The sequence below is a fragment of the Thalassophryne amazonica genome, chromosome 4, assembly GCF_902500255.1.
Source record: "Thalassophryne amazonica chromosome 4, fThaAma1.1, whole genome shotgun sequence".
Lineage (NCBI taxonomy): Eukaryota > Metazoa > Chordata > Actinopteri > Batrachoidiformes > Batrachoididae > Thalassophryne > Thalassophryne amazonica.
The window spans coordinates 129,838,430-129,858,067 of NC_047106.1; the positions used below are offsets into that span (position 1 = coordinate 129,838,430).

Below are 19,638 nucleotides of genomic sequence, written 5' to 3' on the forward strand. Positions count from 1 at the left end.
ATATATTTAAGCCAGGAAGTGTTTGCTGAATTGCGTGCACCTTTGAGCTGTGTCTCTCTGTGTTGGAGTTGGACTCACCTCCATGTTTTCTTTCTTCACAGACTTGGTTTGTCGCGGCCACCTGGGGGGTGTCGGCGGGGTCCCTGGGTCCGAACTGCTGTGGCTCCGGGACCGTTTGCGCTGTTGAGAGCGCGCCGTGGTTCCACCTCACCAGACCGCGGACTTTTTAGTTGTTTAGCACTTCACCCACTGTTATGTTGATTAAATTCTGTTACCTTTTGAACCGTGCTCTGCTTATTTTATGCTGGGTCCTTTCAAACGCTGGGTCGGTGCTCCGACCACGTCCGAACATAACACAAAGGAGTCAGAATGCATGATTTCCTATAGGTGTTCAATACAAATGGAAGCTGCAGAATGATTTTTGAAGAAATAAAGTGACGATCTGTGGTCAAGCGCTGGGTGTCTTTGTCGGCCATTGTCTTGGGTGACTTCGAAAATCTGGGCCAAGGTCATACGCCTAGACACCATATTGTGTATGCAAGGGGGTGCAAGGGCCTCTCTTCATTGGCTTCCTGTTAATTCCTAGAATAGAATTTAAAAATTCTTCTTCTTACTTATAAGGTTTTGAATAATCAGGTCCCATCTTATCTTAGGGACCTCGTAGTACATATCACCCCAATAGAGCGCTTCGCTCTCAGACTGCAGGCTTACTTGTATTTCCTAGGGTTTGTAAGAGTAGAATGGGAGGCAGAGCCTTCAGCTTTCAGGCTCCTCTCCTGTGGAACCAGCTCCCAATTCAGATCAGGGAGACAGACACCCTCTCTACTTTTAAGATTAGGCTTAAAACTTTCCTTTTTGCTAAAGCTTATAGTTAGGGCTGGATCAGGTGACCCTGAACCATCCCTTAGTTATGCTGCTGTAGACGTAGACTGCTGGGGGGTTCCCATGATGCACTGTTTCTTTCTCTTTTTTGCTCTGTATGCACCACTCTGCATTTAATCATTAGTGATCGATCTCTGCTCCCCTCCACAACATGTCTTTTTTCCTGGTTCTCTCCCTCAGCCCCAACCAGTCCCAGCAGAAGACTGCCCCTCCCTGAGCCTGGTTCTGCTGGAGGTTTCTTCCTGTTAAAAGGGAGTTTTTCCTTCCCACTGTAGCCAAGTGCTTTGCTCACAGGGGGTCGTTTTGACCGTTGGGTTTTACATGAATTATTGTATGGCCTTGCCTTACAATATAAAGGCCTTGGGGCAACTGTTTGTTGTGATTTGGCGCTATATAAAAAATTGATTGATTGGATTGATTGATTGATTGAAGGGGTGAGAGGGGAAATCTAGAGCCCTCAAAACGTGACAGATGGATGGATGGACGGACGGACAGAGAGACGAAGTCCATTTCAGTAGTCCCCCTATTTCATGGCGGGGAACAAAAATGTACATAGTCTAATTTAAAATAGCTAAAAAGACTTTCCTATGTTGAAAGTCCTTCATGTTATTTTCAGGAAAACAAAATTAACTAATTTATTATATGGCTTCGACGCTATGCGCGCTCTGATTTCCGGTCCAATATTTTATACCATGACAATCGGTCCGAAATGCGTATCCCATTAGTTACAAACCAGAAAGCTAAAAACACGAATAGAAAAACCAAGTCGGATATGAACGTACTCCATAAATATCTAAACAGCATCTGAAAAAACACACAGATCAAAAGCTTATAGGTAACGACCAGACCATCTGTTGGCAAGTTCTTCATGGAGACTCGTACCCTGACATCGGGTGTGTGTGTGTGTGTGTGAATGTGAGGCATAATTGTAAAGGGCTTTGAGCATCTGATGCAGATGGAAAAGCCGCTTTATAAATGTAATCCATTTACCTTGGAGGTGAAGCAAACGGTCTCTGACTTATATTTGGGCAATACTGTAAGTTCATGTATTTATATATATATATATATATATATATATACACACATATATCTATATATATATATATGAATAAACGATTGCTCAGTCTGTACGGGAATATCAGACCTCTGTGTTTTTTTGTACTTATACCCTCAGTCTGTATAATCTTTTAGTATCTGAGATTCCAGTTCTTGGGTAATCTATCTATATTGCCAACCTTACTCACCAGAACGGAGTGAACTCCATGTGGGCATCAAAAAGCCCGTTACGTCACCACTGGCCACCTTCCAGCCCTCCATTCTAGCTCGGATGAGTCCTTCTCTCTTGTGGTTCCTCACGATCTTTACTAGACCAGGATAGCGTCTGTTCACATACTCTTCTAGGGGTCTTTTCAGCTCCTCTGCATCCAAAAGACAATGTGCACAACACCCATGGATAAGTGCAACAGAATGAATTTGTTTCAGTTTGAGAATACGGCACCATGCGATGACCAGCTCCAGTTTTTCTGCCATACATGTTTTCTATGAAAACAATTTTGCACCCTTGAGCTTTAACACATTTGAATTTTTTAATGTTGTTTAAAAAAACAAAAAACAAACAAACAAAAAAAAACATATATTAAAATTTCTCACATGATGGACTTTACACTCAAGATGTTTTAATAAGTCCTTATCTGATTTTATGAGGGTTTTATGAACTTAGCATACTAGTTCATACCACCAGTAGAGGCTTGCCTCTACTGGTGGTTGGCTCTCACTGCGGTATTGTATCACTTCCTGTTCCGGAGCACAGCTGTGTTTTGCTGTATCTGTTGGCTGTTTTAATCTGCGCAGTTAGATGATCTAGTTACCTAGATAACGATTTGGTTCACAGTGTTATCTTCACGTGCCTTAACTAAAGCACTCCCTCTGCTGAATCACCTCTAAATTATTTACACGTTATTCACTTTGTGTGTTTTTAGGAATCCGCTAGCTTAGCGCAGCTACTAGCTCTTAGCCGGTTTTAGCATGGCGGCTTCTCCTGTCTCTCCACCGCACTTTTCTGCTCTGGGTGTGAAATGTTTAATTATTCCTCGGCCTCCTTTAGCAGTAATGGTACTTGTAATAAGTTAGCTTATTCGTAGCTTTGGAGGCCAGGCTGGGCGAATTGGAGACTTGGCTCCGCACCGTGGAATAGTCTACAGCTAGCCAGGCCCCTGTAGTCAGTGCGGACCAAGGTAGCTTAGCCGCCGTTAGTTTCCCTCTGGCAGATCCCGAGCAGGCCGGGAAAGCAGCCGACTGGGTGACTGTGAGGAGGAAGCGTAGCCCTAAACAGAAGCCCCGTGTACACCGCCAACCCGTTCACATTTCTAACCGTTTTTCCCCACTCGGCGACACACCCCCGAGGAACAAACTCTGGTTATTGGCGACTCTGTTTTGAGAAATGTGAAAGTTAGCAACACCAGCAACCATAGTCAATTGTCTTCCGGGGGCCAGAGCAGGCGACATTGAAGGAAATTTGAAACTGCTGGCTAAGGCTAAGCATAAATTTGGTAAGATTGTAATTCACAGTCGGCAGTAATGACACCCGGTTACGCCAATCGGAGGTCACTAAAATTAACATTGAATCGGTGTGTAACTTTGCAAAAACAATGTCGGACTCTGTAGTTTCTCTGGGCCCCTCCCCAATCGGACCGGGAGTGACATGTTTAGCCGCATGTTCTCCTTGAATTGCTGGCTGTCTGAGTGGTGTCCAAAAAATGAGGTGGGCTTCATAGATAATTGGCAAAGCTTCTGGGGAAAACCTGGTCTTGTTAGGAGAGACGGCATCCATCCCACTTTGGATGGAGCAGCTCTCATTTCTAGAAATCTGGCCAATTTTCTTAAATCCTCCAAACCGTGACTATCCAGGGTTGGGACCAGGAAGCAGAGTTGTAGTCTTTACACACCTCTCTGCAGCTTCTCTCCCCCTGCCATCCCCTCATTACCCCATCCCCGTAGAGACGGTGCCTGCTCCCAGACTACCAATAACCAGCAAAAATCTATTAAGCATAAAAATTCAAAAAGAAAAAATAATATAGCACCTTCAACTGCACCACAGACTAAAACAGTTAAATGTGGTCTATTAAACATTAGGTCTCTCTCTTCTAAGTCCCTGTTAGTAAATGATATAATAATTGATCAACATATTGATTTATTCTGCCTTACAGAAACCTGGTTACAGCAGGATGATTATGTTAGTTTAAATGAGTCAACACCCCCCGAGTCACACTAACTGTCAGAACGCTCGTAGCACCGGGCCGAGGCGGAGGAGTAGCAGCAATCTTCCATTCCAGCTTATTAATTAATCAAAACCCAGACAGAGCTTTAATTCATTTGAAAGCTTGACTCTTAGTCTTGTCCATCCAAATTGGAAGTCCCAAAAACCAGTTTTATTTGGTTGTTATCTATCGTCCTCCTGGTCGTTACTGTGAGTTTCTCTGTGAATTTTCAGAACTTTTGTCTGACTTAGTGCTTAGCTCAGATAAGATAATTATAGTGGGCGATTTTAACATCCACACAGATGCTGAGAATGACAGCCTCAACACTGCATTTAATCTATTATTAGACTCAACTGGCTTTGCTCAAAATGTAAATGAGTCCACCCACCACTTTAATCATACCTTAGATCTTGTTCTGACTTATGGTATGGAAATTGAAGACTTAACAGTATTCCCTGGACTACCCAGCAGTGGGGAATAAGTTTCATTACACTAGAAGTCTTTCAGAAAGCGCTGTAACTAGGTTTAAGGATATGTTTCCTTCTTTATGTTCCCTAATGCCATATACCAACACAGTGCAGAGTAGCTACCTAAACTCTGTAAGTGAGATAGAGTATCTCCTCAATAGTTTTACATCCTCATTGAAGACAACTTTGGATGCTGTAGCTCCTCTGAAAAAGAGAGCTTTAAATCAGAAGTGCCTGACTCCGTGGTATAACTCACAAACTCGCAGCTTAAAGCAGATAACCCGTAAGTTGGAGAGGAAATGGCGTCTCACTAATTTAGAAGATCTTCACTTAGCCTGGAAAAAGAGTCTGTTGCTCTATAAAAAAGCCCTCCGTAAAGCTAGGACATCTTACTACTCATCACTAATTGAAGAAAATAAGAACAACCCCAGGTTTCTTTTCAGCACTGTAGCCAGGCTGACAAAGAGTCAGAGCTCTATTGAGCCGAGTATTCCTTTAACTTTAACTAGTAATGACTTCATGACTTTCTTTGCTAATAAAATTTTAACTATTAGAGAAAAAATTACTCATAACCATCCCAAAGACGTATCGTTATCTTTGGCTGCTTTCAGTGATGCCGGTATTTGGTTAGACCTCTTTCTCTCAGATTGTTCAGTCTGAGTATTTTCATTAGTTACTTCATCCAAACCATCAACATGTCTATTAGACCCCATTCCTACCAGGATGCTCAAGGAAGCCCTACCATTATTTAATGCTTCGATCTTAAATATGATCAATCTATCTTTATTAGTTGGCTATGTACCACAGGCTTTTAAGGTGGCAGTAATTAAACCATTACTTAAAAAGCCATCACTTGACCCAGCTATCTTAGCTAATTATAGGCCAATCTCCAACCTTCCTTTTCTCTCAAAAATTCTTGAAAGGGTAGTTGTTAAACAGTTAACTGATCATCTGCAGAGGACTGGTCTATTTGAAGAGTTTCAGTCAGGTTTTAGAATTCAATATAGTACAGAAACAGCATTAGTGAAGGTTACAAATGATCTTCTTATGGCCTCAGACAGTGGACTCATCTCTGTGCTTGTTCTGTTAGACCTCAGTGCTGCTTTTGATACTGTTGACCATAAAATTTTATTACAGAGATTAGAGCATGCCATAGGTATTAAAGGCACTGCGCTGTGGTGGTTTGAATCATATTTATCTAATAGATTACAATTTGTTCATGTAAATGGGGAATCTTCTTCACAGACTAAGGTTAATTATGGAGTTCCACAAGATTCTGTGCTAGGACCAATTTTATTCACTTTATACATGCTTCCCTTAGGCAGTATTATTAGATGGCATTGCTTAAATTTTCATTGTTACGCAGATGATACCCAGCTTTATCTATCCATGAAGCCAGAGGACACACACCAATTAGCTAAACTGCAGGATTGTCTTATAGACATAAGGACATGGATGACCTCTAATTTCCTGCTTTTAAACTCAGATAAAACTGAAGTTATTGTACTTGGCCCCACAAATCTTAGAAACATCTAACCAGATCCTTACTCTGGATGGCATTACCCTGACCTCTAGTAATACTGTGAGAAATCTTGGAGTCATTTTTGATCAGGATATGTCATTCAAAGCACATATTAAACAAATATGTAAGACCGCTTTTTGCATTTACGCAATATCTCTAAAATTAGAAAGGTCTTGTCTCAGAGTGATGCTGAAAAACTAATTCATGCATTTATTTCCTCTAGGCTGGACTATTGTAATTCATTATTATCAGGTTGTCCTAAAAGTTCCCTGAAAAGCCTTCAGTTAATTCAAAATGCTGCAGCTAGAGTACTGACGGGGACTAGAAGGAGAGAGCATATCTCACCCATATTGGCCTCTCTTCATTGGCTTCCTGTTAATTCTAGAATATAATTTAAATTCTTCTTCTTATTTATAAGGTTTTGAATAGTCAGGTCCCATCTTAATCTTAGGGACCTCGTAGTACCATATCACCCCAATAGGGCGCTTCGCTCTCAGACTGCAGGCTTACTTGTAGTTCCTAGGGTTTGTAAGAGTAGAATGGGAGGCAGAGCCTTCAGCTTTCAGGCTCCTCTCCTGTGGAACCAGCTCCCAATTCGGATCAGGGAGACAGACACCCTCTCTACTTTTAAGATTAGGCTTAAAACTTTCCTTTTTGCTAAAGCTTATAGTTAGGGCTGGATCGGGTGACCCTGACCATCCCTTAGTTATGCTGCTATAGACGTAGACTGCTGGGGGGTTCCCATCATGCATTGAGTGTTTCTTTCTCTTTTTGCTCTGTATGCACCACTCTGCATTTAATCATTAGTGATTGATCTCTCTGCTCCCCTCCACAGCATGTCTTTTTCCCGGTTCTCTCCCTCAGCCCCAACCAGTCCCAGCAGAAGACTGCCCCTCCCTGAGCCTGGTTCTGCTGGAGGTTTCTTCCTGTTAAAGGGAGTTTTTCCTTCCCACTGTTTCCAAGTGCTTGCTCACAGGGGGTCTTTTTGACCGTTGGGGTTTTTCCGTAATTATTGTATGGCTTTGCCTTACAATATAAAGCACCTTGGGGCAACTGTTTGTTGTGATTTGGCGCTATATAATGAAATTGATTTGATTTGATTTAGTTCATAAACCCTCTTAAAATCAGATAACTGTGTAAACATGCAACATGTAACATGAGTTACATGTAAATTACATGTAAACCTGCTAACTTTCCTAAGAGTGTTAAATTTAGCACACGCTTACAGAAGAGTGAAACACTGTAATAACACCCCAATAATCCAAATAAGGCTACATGCTCCACCCATCCAACTAATTAGAATACTGGTATTGATGACGGTGACTGTATTTTATGTTTTTTAAACAGGATCTAAGTTTGATAAGAATTTATGCCCCCTTACAGAACAATACAGAAGAACCGAGGAACAGACGACATCAAGGTTCCACATGAAAATGAATTTAAAACTTGATGTCGGCCACTGGAGAAGGTCAAAGGTGAGGCCAGTATCTCACTGGACTTTGACAGACTGTGAAATGCATTCGCGTGGAAAGTCTTGCAGTTTGGCGTGAGGATCACAGCCGTTTACTGTCCCTTCACCCCAGTCACAGGGCGACACCTGCGCCTTACTTCATTTTTGAACAGACCAAAAAATTTCCACAGCATGTGGGACAACTTGTGAGGGGTGACACACACCTTTCCTAAAATATGATTGGAGAGGAACAGCTCTTCTCAAAGTTCCTGAATTAGTACACCAGCCTCCATCCACCTGGCTCTGCAGCCAGCCCAGCACCCATCCACTGTGCACGTGCATGGCGGGCTGAATGCATCCTGCCCCGTCACGGATGAACTGCATGACGGATTTACTGTGTTTACTTCTTATTATTTATTTTTCTGAGGACAGAAGTGGAAATTAGTTTATGCCCCTGGTCAGCGCATACCTGCCATGCATGTTCGTGATTGCGTTGGACACATCCTGTCCAGCCACAGACGAGCTGCACAAACTGGATTTACTGTGGTTTACCTCTTTATTTTAATTATTTATTTTTCTGATGACAGCAGTGGAAATGAAGTTTAATGCTGCTGGCCGTTGGCCATCCGCCGTACATGCATGGACAGCGTGCTGGACATCACCTGTGCGGGGGTTAGGACAACGGCAGCCTCTGGCTTAATTTTATTTTTATCAGAGCACCTTCAGGATCACAGTGCCCGTGCATCCTGGAGGACGGTCCATCTAATGGAACTAAGTTTATGCATGTGTGGCTGGCACAAGCATCAGGCACTGGACATGTCCTGTCTGGCCATGAAGGAGCTGCGCCATCTAATGGAACTCAGTTTTATGTGCCTGTGAAGGCACAGTCTGACTGTGCACGCAAACTGGAGGTATCCTGTCCAACCATCGATACCACACCAACCAGATTTACTGTATTTTTCTCTTGTTATTATTTATTTTCTGAGGAACACAGTGGAAATAAGCCTAATGCTGCTGGCCGGCGGTGTCCCTCATGCACACAGGGACAGCGGGCTACACCTGTGTGGGAGGATGTGGACAAGGCGAGCTGGATTTGTTTATATTTTGTTTGTCTGTGAGGACGTCAATGGAATTTGGGACATGCAGCCCCTGGACATCATTCTGTAGTTCCGTGAGTGGTTGTTCACACATTCTTCTTGTTTTTGTTAAATATTATATTTCTGTCTGAAGTCGGTGGTAATTTTCACATCCTCTTTCACATATAACATGTAATAGTCCACATCCACCCTGAGCACTGTGTGTACAAATGTGTCATCATTTCAGCCGCACCAGTAACGCTCAACCATCCATGAGAGGTGCTGTGTGGCATTCACGCCACAAATCCTTGTGCAAGGAAGCACCAGTGCCGCTCGACTGTGTGCTTTGTGGTATGTCAGTGGCTCTCGCACAGTATGTGTATGGACTGCTCGAGATTTGTGCCCATATTTTTCACTCCAGACTGCCTTCAGTGGACTGTTGGCTACAATGCGTGCACATGTCAGGAACCAATTCAGTGAGATTCCACATGAAAAAGTTGTTACCTTTTCTCCTGTTTCTCCACCAGTCACAGCCCAGGTAACGATACCTAGCCTATAGTCTGCCCTCTCATAGATGATGGGAGATTACGTGCCAAAAGTGGTTTTGCAGTGCGAGAGTGTTTCGTATAACATCGGATTATGGTGGAGGTCTTCTCTGGGTGCCAAACTCTCTCTTAATGTGTCACATGCTGTAGGATCAGGAGTGCATATACATTTTTTCATGAGAGTTACAAAGCTGTACACACACATATTTCCTCTTTTATGACTATGACTTCATCATGAATTGTATGCAAGTGCATGAGTCTACGTTCCACTCCTATCTTTAGCTACAAATGGATGTTTTGTCTCTGAAAATTCAACCCCTCATCCTCACCATGGCAACTGACAAGATGATAAAACTGCCAACAACAGAAAAAAACAGGAAATATATGGCCCATTCTGCCACACACAACTTTTTTCAGGATTGATTTGTCCAGATGTCAGGATCCCGTGATTGGAATATTGATTTCATTTGACCTCACACTGCTCCAGCTGTTATGTCTTAAACATTAGAGCTGATAGTAGTTGGTACTGTGAATAGTGCAACATGTGCCTGTGTAAGTGGTGTTGCAACAGACAAAGGTTGCACTTTGCACAGTTTCTACAATCACACCCACAGAACCCTATAACTCCTTCAGAGTTGCCTGGGTGTCTTGGTGGCTTCCCTCACTAGTCTACTTCCAGCATGGTCAGTCAATTAGAGAGAGAACTGCTACTTAACACAGATTTACCATACAATACCACACGGTTTGTTAGGGGTGTTGGAAAAAATCGATTCACGTCCGAATCGCGATTCTTATTATTATGATTCTGAATCGATCCAAAATGTCCAAGATTCGATTTTTAAAAAGCATTTTTTTTAAACATTTTCTTGCTTAGTCGCTGCGTGTACTGTTTGTCAGGCAACGGCTTCCGTACTACAGCGTCCCGTGAGGGGAGGGGGGGTGGGCCGGGGTGCTTCAAACACTTGTGAGCTGCAGAGTTCAGTGGCTGTAGCTTAGCATGGCAGACGAGAGCTAATTCAGCCAGCACCATCTTTGCTGAGGGCAAATGTTTGGGCGCATTTTGGATTTTATTATTTGCTGCGTAAGAAGGAGCTTGACATGACTTATGCAGTGTGCAAAATCTGCAAAATGAAAGTCAAGTACTTCGGAAACACTTCAAATCCGCAAGCCCACATGCTACGCTATCACCCGGAGCTAAAAGACGGGAGCAGCGGTATCTGCCGACTACTGACCAGCGCTTCGCTAAACTGCCAGCCAACTCTGAACGAGCAAAGCAGATAAGTAAATTTACATCTTTAGAATCACTTGATTAACCTTGTAAAGCTGCATTTTCTTAAACATAAACATTTTTTATGTTGTGAAAGTGTAGGTACACGGACCCACAACAGGGGGCGTAATGAACGGACAATGGAGAAAGGTGAATAACAAGTTTTACTGTTGTGAAACGAGCACAACGAATACAACAATTAACGATTTGGGGTCGAATCCGCTGGTGTCGTGGGGGGCAGCTCGAAGGTAGGAGACGTCCGTCTCAGTCGAACCGGAACCACCCAGATCTCCTCTGCCACCGAACCCTGGAAATACTGGAACCGCCAAGTCCCGAATTCCCAGGTGGCCACTGCTCCCTCGTCGGATCCGGTACTGCTGGCGGGAGAGAGCAACAACACACAGGTGTGGATGCGACAGCACCCAGTAACGGAGAGGGGAGAAGCCGCCTCCACCTCTTGTCAATATATAGCAGGAAGGTGAGTACTTATCCAAGCAATGTAGCTATCAGTAGTCAACAGTCCTGAAAAGGTTTAACAAGTTTTAGCTGGTTGTTTAGAATATGAGACCCCAAAGTGACACAGAGTGTCGTGATCCAGAACCGGGCAAAGTGATCCATTTCCGGCAAATATTTGCACCACACATAATGTGGCTTCACACTTTAAGTAGAAGGGCTACCCCATCCGGACTTTTTCAGCTAGATAACATCCAAATACCCAATACAACAATACACAATAAAGGATATTCAGTTGCATTATGGCTCCGTATAGCAGAACTTTCAAAAAAGTGATCCAGAACTGGGCAACTGACTGTATCACATTAACCTGTCGCTCATATTAACTACCGGTAAGTCCTTTTTAAACTTTTACTTGATTATGTTTCTCAAATAGAAATGTTCACTTTTATGTAAGTAATTTTTAAATGAAATCACAGCCAGAGAACCCTTTTGCGCCTTCAGATTTGTTTAGGTCTTGATGGTTTGATCTCACTGGTCTCCTTCTTGCACAGCCTCTCAGTTTCTGAGAACTGCCTACATCTGATAGATCTGTGTTGCGTTGCTATCAGCGTAATTGCAGTATATTTCCAAGCTTCATATTTCATCATGTCAATATGCCTGCTGACTCACCTCTCCATAGAACAGGGTGTTATTGTACTTCCTCATCTCTGGGTAAACATGGTTGAGGTACCACCCAAAGTTCTTACACTGCAATCGCTTCCTCAGTGCAATCCTCTCAGAGACATCTCCGTAATCGATACCATGGTTCTGTGAGAGCACAAGAGACTCGTCAGGAAGTACTCATTGCCCAAATATGATATTTTCTCTTCAGGCACCAGTGCATGCTCGTGGCACCATCACATCGGGTCCTGGATAGCAACCACCCAGGCAGACAACTGGATCATCTTCACTTCTTGAAAGTAACCATTTGTTAGCAGCCAGGTGAAAGTGGGCACCCTCTTGTCCCATATTTTGGGTATTCATTAATAATATAAAAAAACATCCACACAAACCCACATATCACAGCCTACACATTCAAACTATCAGCACACCTGGTCACTAATTCACTTACTCCACATGTCAATGGAAGTGGGAGGAAACCGGAGCACTCAGAGGGAACCACAAAACGTCACATAGAAAAGACTCAACAGGAAGTGACCACAGGACCTTCTTGCTGTGGAGCAACAGAACTATCCACTAAGCCATGTACCCACCAACTCTAGTTTTATGTCATTAAATGTTTATCATGCAAATGCATATTTTGGTATTTTAGCACTGAACAAATCTTTAGAACATGGTGAAACATTAGGCACATGCCAGAACAAGTCAGTCACCTCCATAGGGATGCCCCATGCAAGATAGACATGGGATTTGTACTCATCCATCCAGACTTCGGCCACACGCAGGGCATTACGTCGTGTGTGGATACCAATGTCATTGTGGTAGGGCTTCTTTGTTCGTGCAACATGAGCGACTCTGGAGCATGGCAGCACCTCCATACTGCCTCCACACAACCACACCTGCAAGAAGATGGCATCACAAAACTGACAATTACCCAAAAGTCACAGTCTATGAGAAAGGCAAAGACTGGTAGAGTAAAAGGGAAGCTCAGGAGATATGGTATCTATATATATGCACTTTAAACAATTGCATAATTCTGTTTTGTATGAAGTAATCCTGGGAATTGTTTAAGGCTTATCCTCTTGCTGGGACATTAGACATCTCCAGTTTCAGGGTTCTTGTGGTTGATTCTCCAGTCAACTGTGACGCACCAAATGTTGGTGAGATTATTAAGAAATTACTTACTGTCTTTCTGGAAAGGAAAGGGTGATTGCCTGGATTGCAAAAACTATAGGGTATTACATTGCTCTCTACACAGGGAAAGGTGCTTGCAAGGATTATTCTTAACATGATTCAATTCCAGTTATTTGCCACTCTGTGACCACAACAATCTGATTTCACAACCAAGAAGTCAACCATCGACTGCATTTTACCTCTATGTTTACTTTTGCAAAGTGGTTCACTCAGTTGATTTGACTGCTCTCTGGGACACCATAAGAATTCATGGCATCCCAAGAAGTTGTTGGACATCATAGCCAGCCGATACACAAGATACTGTGAGTGGTGTACAGAGCAGGGCAGAGTCTCATTCTCAAGGATGTATTTTGGCTCCTATTGCTGTTCAATGTTTGCATGGACTCAGTGTTGGGTATGGTTGAGGACACCAGCAGGTTATGTGCTTTTGGTGGCGAGGAAAGGTTTACTGACCTTAACTTCATAGATTATGCTGTGATCTTTGCAGAATCAAGGGATACCCTGACTGCAGCACTAGACAAGCTGAGTGAGGAATCACAGTGTGTGGGTTTGTGATTGTGTTACTTCAAAACCAAGATCCAGACATTCACTGACTTCCTGGACTTGGTCATCAGAAGTATCTGTATGCAATGAAAATGTTGAACTTGTCAATGCATTCACTAATCTGAGCAGGGACATTTACGTCTGTGGGTTCTTGGCCTGGCTTTGATGGATAGAGATGTTTGGTGATGCCAATAACTTTGTAGGAGAACGAAAATCAGTGATTGGTGGGATAGTTCATGAGTTCATCAACTTCATGAGATCATAACCTGTTGAACTCATCCCATCTGCTCAAAGGGTTGTTCTTCAGTGAAATCACCTGCTAGCGTCAGTGGCTGCAAAGAAAACCTGCAGCCTCTTGGCCCTTTTGGAATAGTTTGGACACCACTGATCTATGGAGATGTGTCAGTCACTAAACAAGAGACAATGGCTTCAACATGCTGGTAGGAATGTGGTGAGGGAAGTTGTATTGGGTGCAGACCTGGCCATCAAATGTAGAGTAGGGGTGCTGCCAGTGCAATGGACAGGTATTGTTGTCAGACAGACCAATATTCTAGATCTTTTTTGGAATAAATAGATGCTGTATGCTCTAGACCAAGGACAAAAAGGACCATGTAGACTGTTATTAGCAACAAGTTCAGAAGTCAGGGTCTGTCATGATATGGGGCTGTGTCAACATCCTTGGAAAATGTACTTTACACTTCTGTGATGGCAGCTTTAATGCAGCAAAGTGCATTAAGATTTTAGAGCAATATATACTGCCTTTAAGAGGACATATTTTTCAGGGACATTCACACACATTTCAACAAGAAAATGCAAAATCACATTCTGCACACAATACAAAGGCGTCGCTGTGGAAGAGGAAGGACAACCTGAGACTCTTGTTCAGGTTGTCTCTCCTCTTGTTAATGAAAAAAAAACATATATAACTCACACTGGAGTATAAGTTGCAACTTGTTTCTTTGTTATCAGATCTTTAATTTGGAATTTTTGTGCATTGTTGTTGTGTAGTTTTTATTATTTGATTTTATTTTGTTTAGTGCTCTGCTTCCTGGTAAAGTCTTATATACTGTAAATAGGTGTTCTATTACGTAAGTATGTAAATTGCACTAGATTATAAGTCTTAGGACCTCTCAAAAACCATGAGTTATACTCCAGAAAATATACAAATAACAAGACTGAACAATGACACACGAACCCTCATGCCCAGTTCGATGTTCTCCCCTCCATAGACATCCATGCCTGGTCAAACAGGCACGAGGTGCCCCGAAAAAGTTACGGTGGGACCACAAAGAACAGCCGCTCATTGGCAGGTGTCCCCTGTGGCAAGGCAAAAAAATAAATAATAAGAATAAAATAACAGATAGATGCACTAATGACCTGACAATACATTAGCAATTCTGCCGTATCTGAATTACAATGATAAGCAAAATTCTGGCTATATTTTAGTTACCATTAAAATTGACTGTAATTCTGTTATTGTAGAATTACCCACATATTAAGTAACACATATATAGTCACACAATGTGCAGCCACGTGCCAAACCATTAGGTACATTTAATCAAATCTATTCTAAATATTGTGCTTCCTATGTATTATTATTGAGGTTTGTTGTTGCAAGTGAAGTCACTTCATCTGAATGTGAACATTTTTAACACAGAACTCCTATAAAATTTAATTAACTCTTCAATACTTGGTTACCTTATAAAGACTAAGATGAAGAGTGTCACTTGCATTATGAGGGGATACCTAATTTTGGACATGTGGTGCCTTCCTCTGGGCATGATTTAGCACAAGATGCTTCAGTATTGAAGGCCCTAGCGGATGGAAAGTCCAACGGGGAGACCCACCTTCATGTGGCTGCAGCAGACAGATGAGGATAAATCGGTTTTGTCCGCCTAGGTGGTTGACATCCAAGACCCCACAGTGTTTGTGATGACGTGGGCACCAGTGTACGCTCCTAGATGTGAGCTGACCATCTACATCTAGCAACAGCTCCGGCAGAGGGACCGCAAACCTCCATGTCCTGGGCCCACTAACCACCTCTGATTGGCAGATACCGAGGGGTTTCAGACCAGTGTGGAGATATAATCTCTCCACCTAGTCCTGGGTCTTCCCTGGGGTCTCCAACCAGATGGACATACCTGGAACACCACCCTAGGGAGGGCTTCAACTTTTGGCTTAGGTCCCTTTTCATCACAAGTGTCCAGTAGAGCGAATGCAACACTGTACCTGCTGCACCGATTCTCCAGCAATGAAGTGTAAGTCTCCATTGTCCCCTCACTCGTGAACCCCCTCACTCCATACTCCCACAGCACCTCCCACAGTATCTCCCGGGTTACTGATCATATGCCTTCTCCAAGTCCACAAAACACATGTAGACTGCATGGGCATACTCCCAGGCACCCTCCAGGGTCCTTGTGAGAGTGAAGAGTTGGTTTGCTTGTTCCACGACCAAGACGGACCCACAATGTTCCTCTTCAATCAGAGGTTCGACATCGGCCAAACCCTCCTTTCCAACACCCTGGAGTAGACTTTACCAGGGAGGCTGAGTAGTGTAAGGCCCTTGTCATTGGCACACACTCTTTGGTCCCCTTTTTTAAATATGGGGACCACCAACTCAGTTTGCCACTCCTTAGGCCAGAGGTCTCAAACTGGTTCCAGAAAGGGCTGAGAGGGTGCAGGTTTTTCTGTGCAACCACCCACTCCAGCAGGTGATTTCACTGATTAACATCCTTTGAACAGGTTGAAATCAGTTAATCATGAAATCACCTGCTGGAGTGGGTTGTTGCACAGAAAGCCTGTACCCTCTCGGCCCTTTCTGGAACTGGTTGAGACCTCTGCCTTAGGCACTGTCCCAGACCGCCACACAATGTGAAGAGACGTCTCATCCAAGGCAATCCCTTCACACTCAGAGCCTTCTGCATTTCTGGACGGATCTCACTAACCCCCGGGGCCTTGCCACTGCAGAGTTGTTTGACTGCCTCAGTGACTTCCAGCAGGGAATTTGACGATGATTCCAGCTCTGCCCTACGATAGAGGTGGGCTCCAATCGTTGCAGGATATCCTCAAAGTGTTCCTTCCAAGCGCCCGATTACCTCCTCATTTGAGATCAACAGAGTCCCATCCTTACTGTAATAGCTTGGATGGTTCCACATTTTTCCTCTCCTGAGGTCCCTCAAGGTCAGCCAGAAGCAACCTGGTGCCGACCGAAAGTCCTTCTCCATGTTTGCTCCAAACTCCTCCCACACCCACTGCTTTGCCTCCATCACAGCAGAGGCTGCCACCCATCAGGCCTGTTGGTACCTGACAACTTCCCTGACCACCGGTGTCCACCATGGTGTTCAAGGGTTGCTGCCCCTTGAGATACCCAAGACCTCCACTGCAGCTTCAGCAATGGAAGCTCTGAACATCGCCCATTCAATGCCACCAACCTCCACAGCAATGCCAGAAAAGGTCCACTAGAGGTGTGAATTTGAAGATCTATCGATAGTGGGCTCCTGCAGACATTAAGAGTTCACCTTTTGGGCTTACCATGTCTGTCCAAATTCCTCCCCCACCCTCTGATCCAACTCACTACCAGATGGTGATCAGTTCACAGCTCTGACCCTCTCTTCACCGAGTATCCAGAACATGCAGCATCAGATCAGATGATACGATCACAAATTGATCATTGACTTTCAGCATAGGGTATTCTGGTACCATGTACATTTATGAGCATCCTTATGTTCGAACACGGTGTTCGCGACGGACAGTCTGTGACTAGCACAGACGTCCAATAACAAATGTCCACTTGAGTCTAGATTGGGGAGGCTGTTTCTCCCAATCACGCCTCTGCAGGTGTCTCTGTCATTGCCCAAGTGTGTGTTGATGAATGACTTCATCTAACTGTGTGCTTGTCAATCAACCTACCTGATTGGGGCAGACATGTCCCCTTCATCCAGCCACTGTTTGGGTGGACTAATGTACATGCACCACAGCTCCCAGTTGTAGCCATGAGCTGAGTTACCGTAGGACTCAAGCTCAAAAGTTTCATGCTTGATATTGTCGATGGATGGCAAAATGATCCTCGTGTGGTCTTCTTTGATTCTGGCCAGAACTGGCTCAGCCCTGACAAAATATAAACCCACATATTACATACACAAACTCAAGAACAAAGGATACTTTCAGATGTTTCTGTGTAGGCTCTCAGTTGTCCAGGTGGTTTCCATAGTAGAGAAGCTTGAATCTTCGACTGGACTGGGTTGCTTGATGCGAGGATGTTTCGCTTCAAATCGCAGAAGCTTCCTCAGCTAAAATTCTTGCTCTGGTGGTCTGACTTCTGTCTTGACTCTTGTAGAGAAGATTAATCAAGAAGTCACAAAAGCTGGAGTTTTAAACCTAACCAGACCCCTCCTACCGAAAGGCAGACAGCTATAGGCTAGTGACTAAACAATACCTCATTACCATGAACAAAAGACTGAAACTGCTTTGACCTGAGTACCCCATTGTAAACAGGGGATAAAGCGTGTCTCAGACCCCCTCCCCGGTTTGAAACCCAGCCTTAACCGGGGAGGGGGTCTGAGACACGCTTTATCCCCTGTTTACAATGGGGTACTCAGGTCAAAGCAGTTTCAGTCTTTTGTTCATGGTAATGAGTCATTCACGTCATCAGCAGAGTCATCAAGGGAGCCATCAGGAGAGGCGTCCATCCCATCATTAGGGGGGACAGCTGCCCTGTCATTAGGAGTGTGCTAACTAGAGCATTTAGTTAACTATTGTTTAGTCACTAGCCTATAGCCGTCTGCCTCTCAGTAGGAGGGGTCTGGTTAGGTTTAAAACTCCAGCTTTTGTGACTTCTTGAAGTCCTTAAAGCGACAGTATCACCTCAAATCTCTCATCAGCCGTTAAAATTTTCACCGAAACCAGCTTAATTTTTCGAACCGTGTCCACTTCGATGTGTCTCACAGGTTTAGAAAAAATTTTGATAAACAAAGCGCCAGTCTCTCAGCAACTTCTCAGACAAAGGAATTCCGACGAGGGGCTGGACGACTCCTCCCACAAGGAGTGCTCACAGGCGAATGACGTCACAGACAGACGTGGAAAAACTTACGCATGCGCACGAGGGTTCAAGCATGTCTGACGTAAAAACATATGAATGAAATCCATATAGTTTTTGAAAAAATAAAAGGACCTATACTTTGACAGACCTCGTATGCTGCCACACCTCTGACTTGAGAAATTAAAAACAAATCATTTTTTCCCTATAAAATATAATATCAATACAAATGCTGTTTTTTTCTCATTGTACATTGGTTCAAAACCACCAGATGATTAAAAAGATGCATTCTGATTGGAGGCTGGCTTGGCCCAGCTTCAGTCAAACAAATAATGCAGCGTTTATCACTTAACATGTTTGGTTTACATCTTCACATTTCACATCAATGATGCTCGAAAATATCATCTGTATCACCCAGTTGGACAGCGTTGGAATTCAATGTGGCTTTTCCTGAAACCAGTGTTAAAGCTGGTCACCACAAAGACCACAAAGAGCTACGACGTCCCGCTGTGAAGTTGGTTTCATGCTGGTGTTTCGACAGATCAATCAATCAATCAACTTTTTCTTGTATAGCGCCAAATCACAACAAACAGTTGCCCCAAGGCACTCCACATTGCAAGGCAAAGCCATACAATAATTATGAAACACAGTCTACGTCTAAAGCAACTAACCAAGGGATGGTCCAGGGTCAACCCGATCCAGCCCTAACTATAAGCCTTAGCGAAAAGGAAAGTTTTAAGCCTAATCTTTAAAAGTAGAGATGGGTATCTGTCTCCCTGATCTGAATTGGGAGCTGGTTCCACAGGAGAGGAGCCTGAAAGCTGAAGGCTCTGCCTCCCATTCTACTCTTACAAACCCTAGGAACTACAAGTAAGCCCGCAGTCTGAGAGCGAAGCGCTCTAATGGGGTAATATGGTACTACGAGGTCCCTAAGATAAGATGGGACCTGATTATTCAAAACCTATAAGTAAGAAGAAGAATTTTAAATTCTATTCTAGCATTAACAGGAAGCCAATGAAGGGAGGCCAACACGGGTGAGATATGCTCTCTCCTGCTAGTCCCCGTCAGTACTCTAGCTGCAGCATTCTGAACCAACTGAAGGCTTTTTAGGGAACTTTTAGGACAACCCTGATAATAATGAATTACAATAGTCCAGCTAGAGGAAACAATGCATGAATTAGTTTTTCAGCATCACTCTGAGACAAGACCTTTCTGATTTTAGAGATATTGCGTAAATGCAAAAAGGCAGTCCTACATATTTGTTTAATATGCGCTTTGAATGAC

General features: G+C 43.6%; 1 protein-coding gene across 1 annotated transcript in view; it reads right to left on the minus strand.

Moving 5' to 3' along the window:
• Positions 1-19,638, minus strand: part of galnt17 (polypeptide N-acetylgalactosaminyltransferase 17) — a 193,463-nt gene that overhangs the window by 47,626 nt on the left and 126,199 nt on the right. The window contains exon 5 of the mRNA XM_034168557.1: positions 17,229-17,426. Coding sequence (XP_034024448.1) covers positions 17,229-17,426 — 198 coding nt within the window. The remainder of the gene's footprint in view (positions 1-17,228; positions 17,427-19,638) is intronic.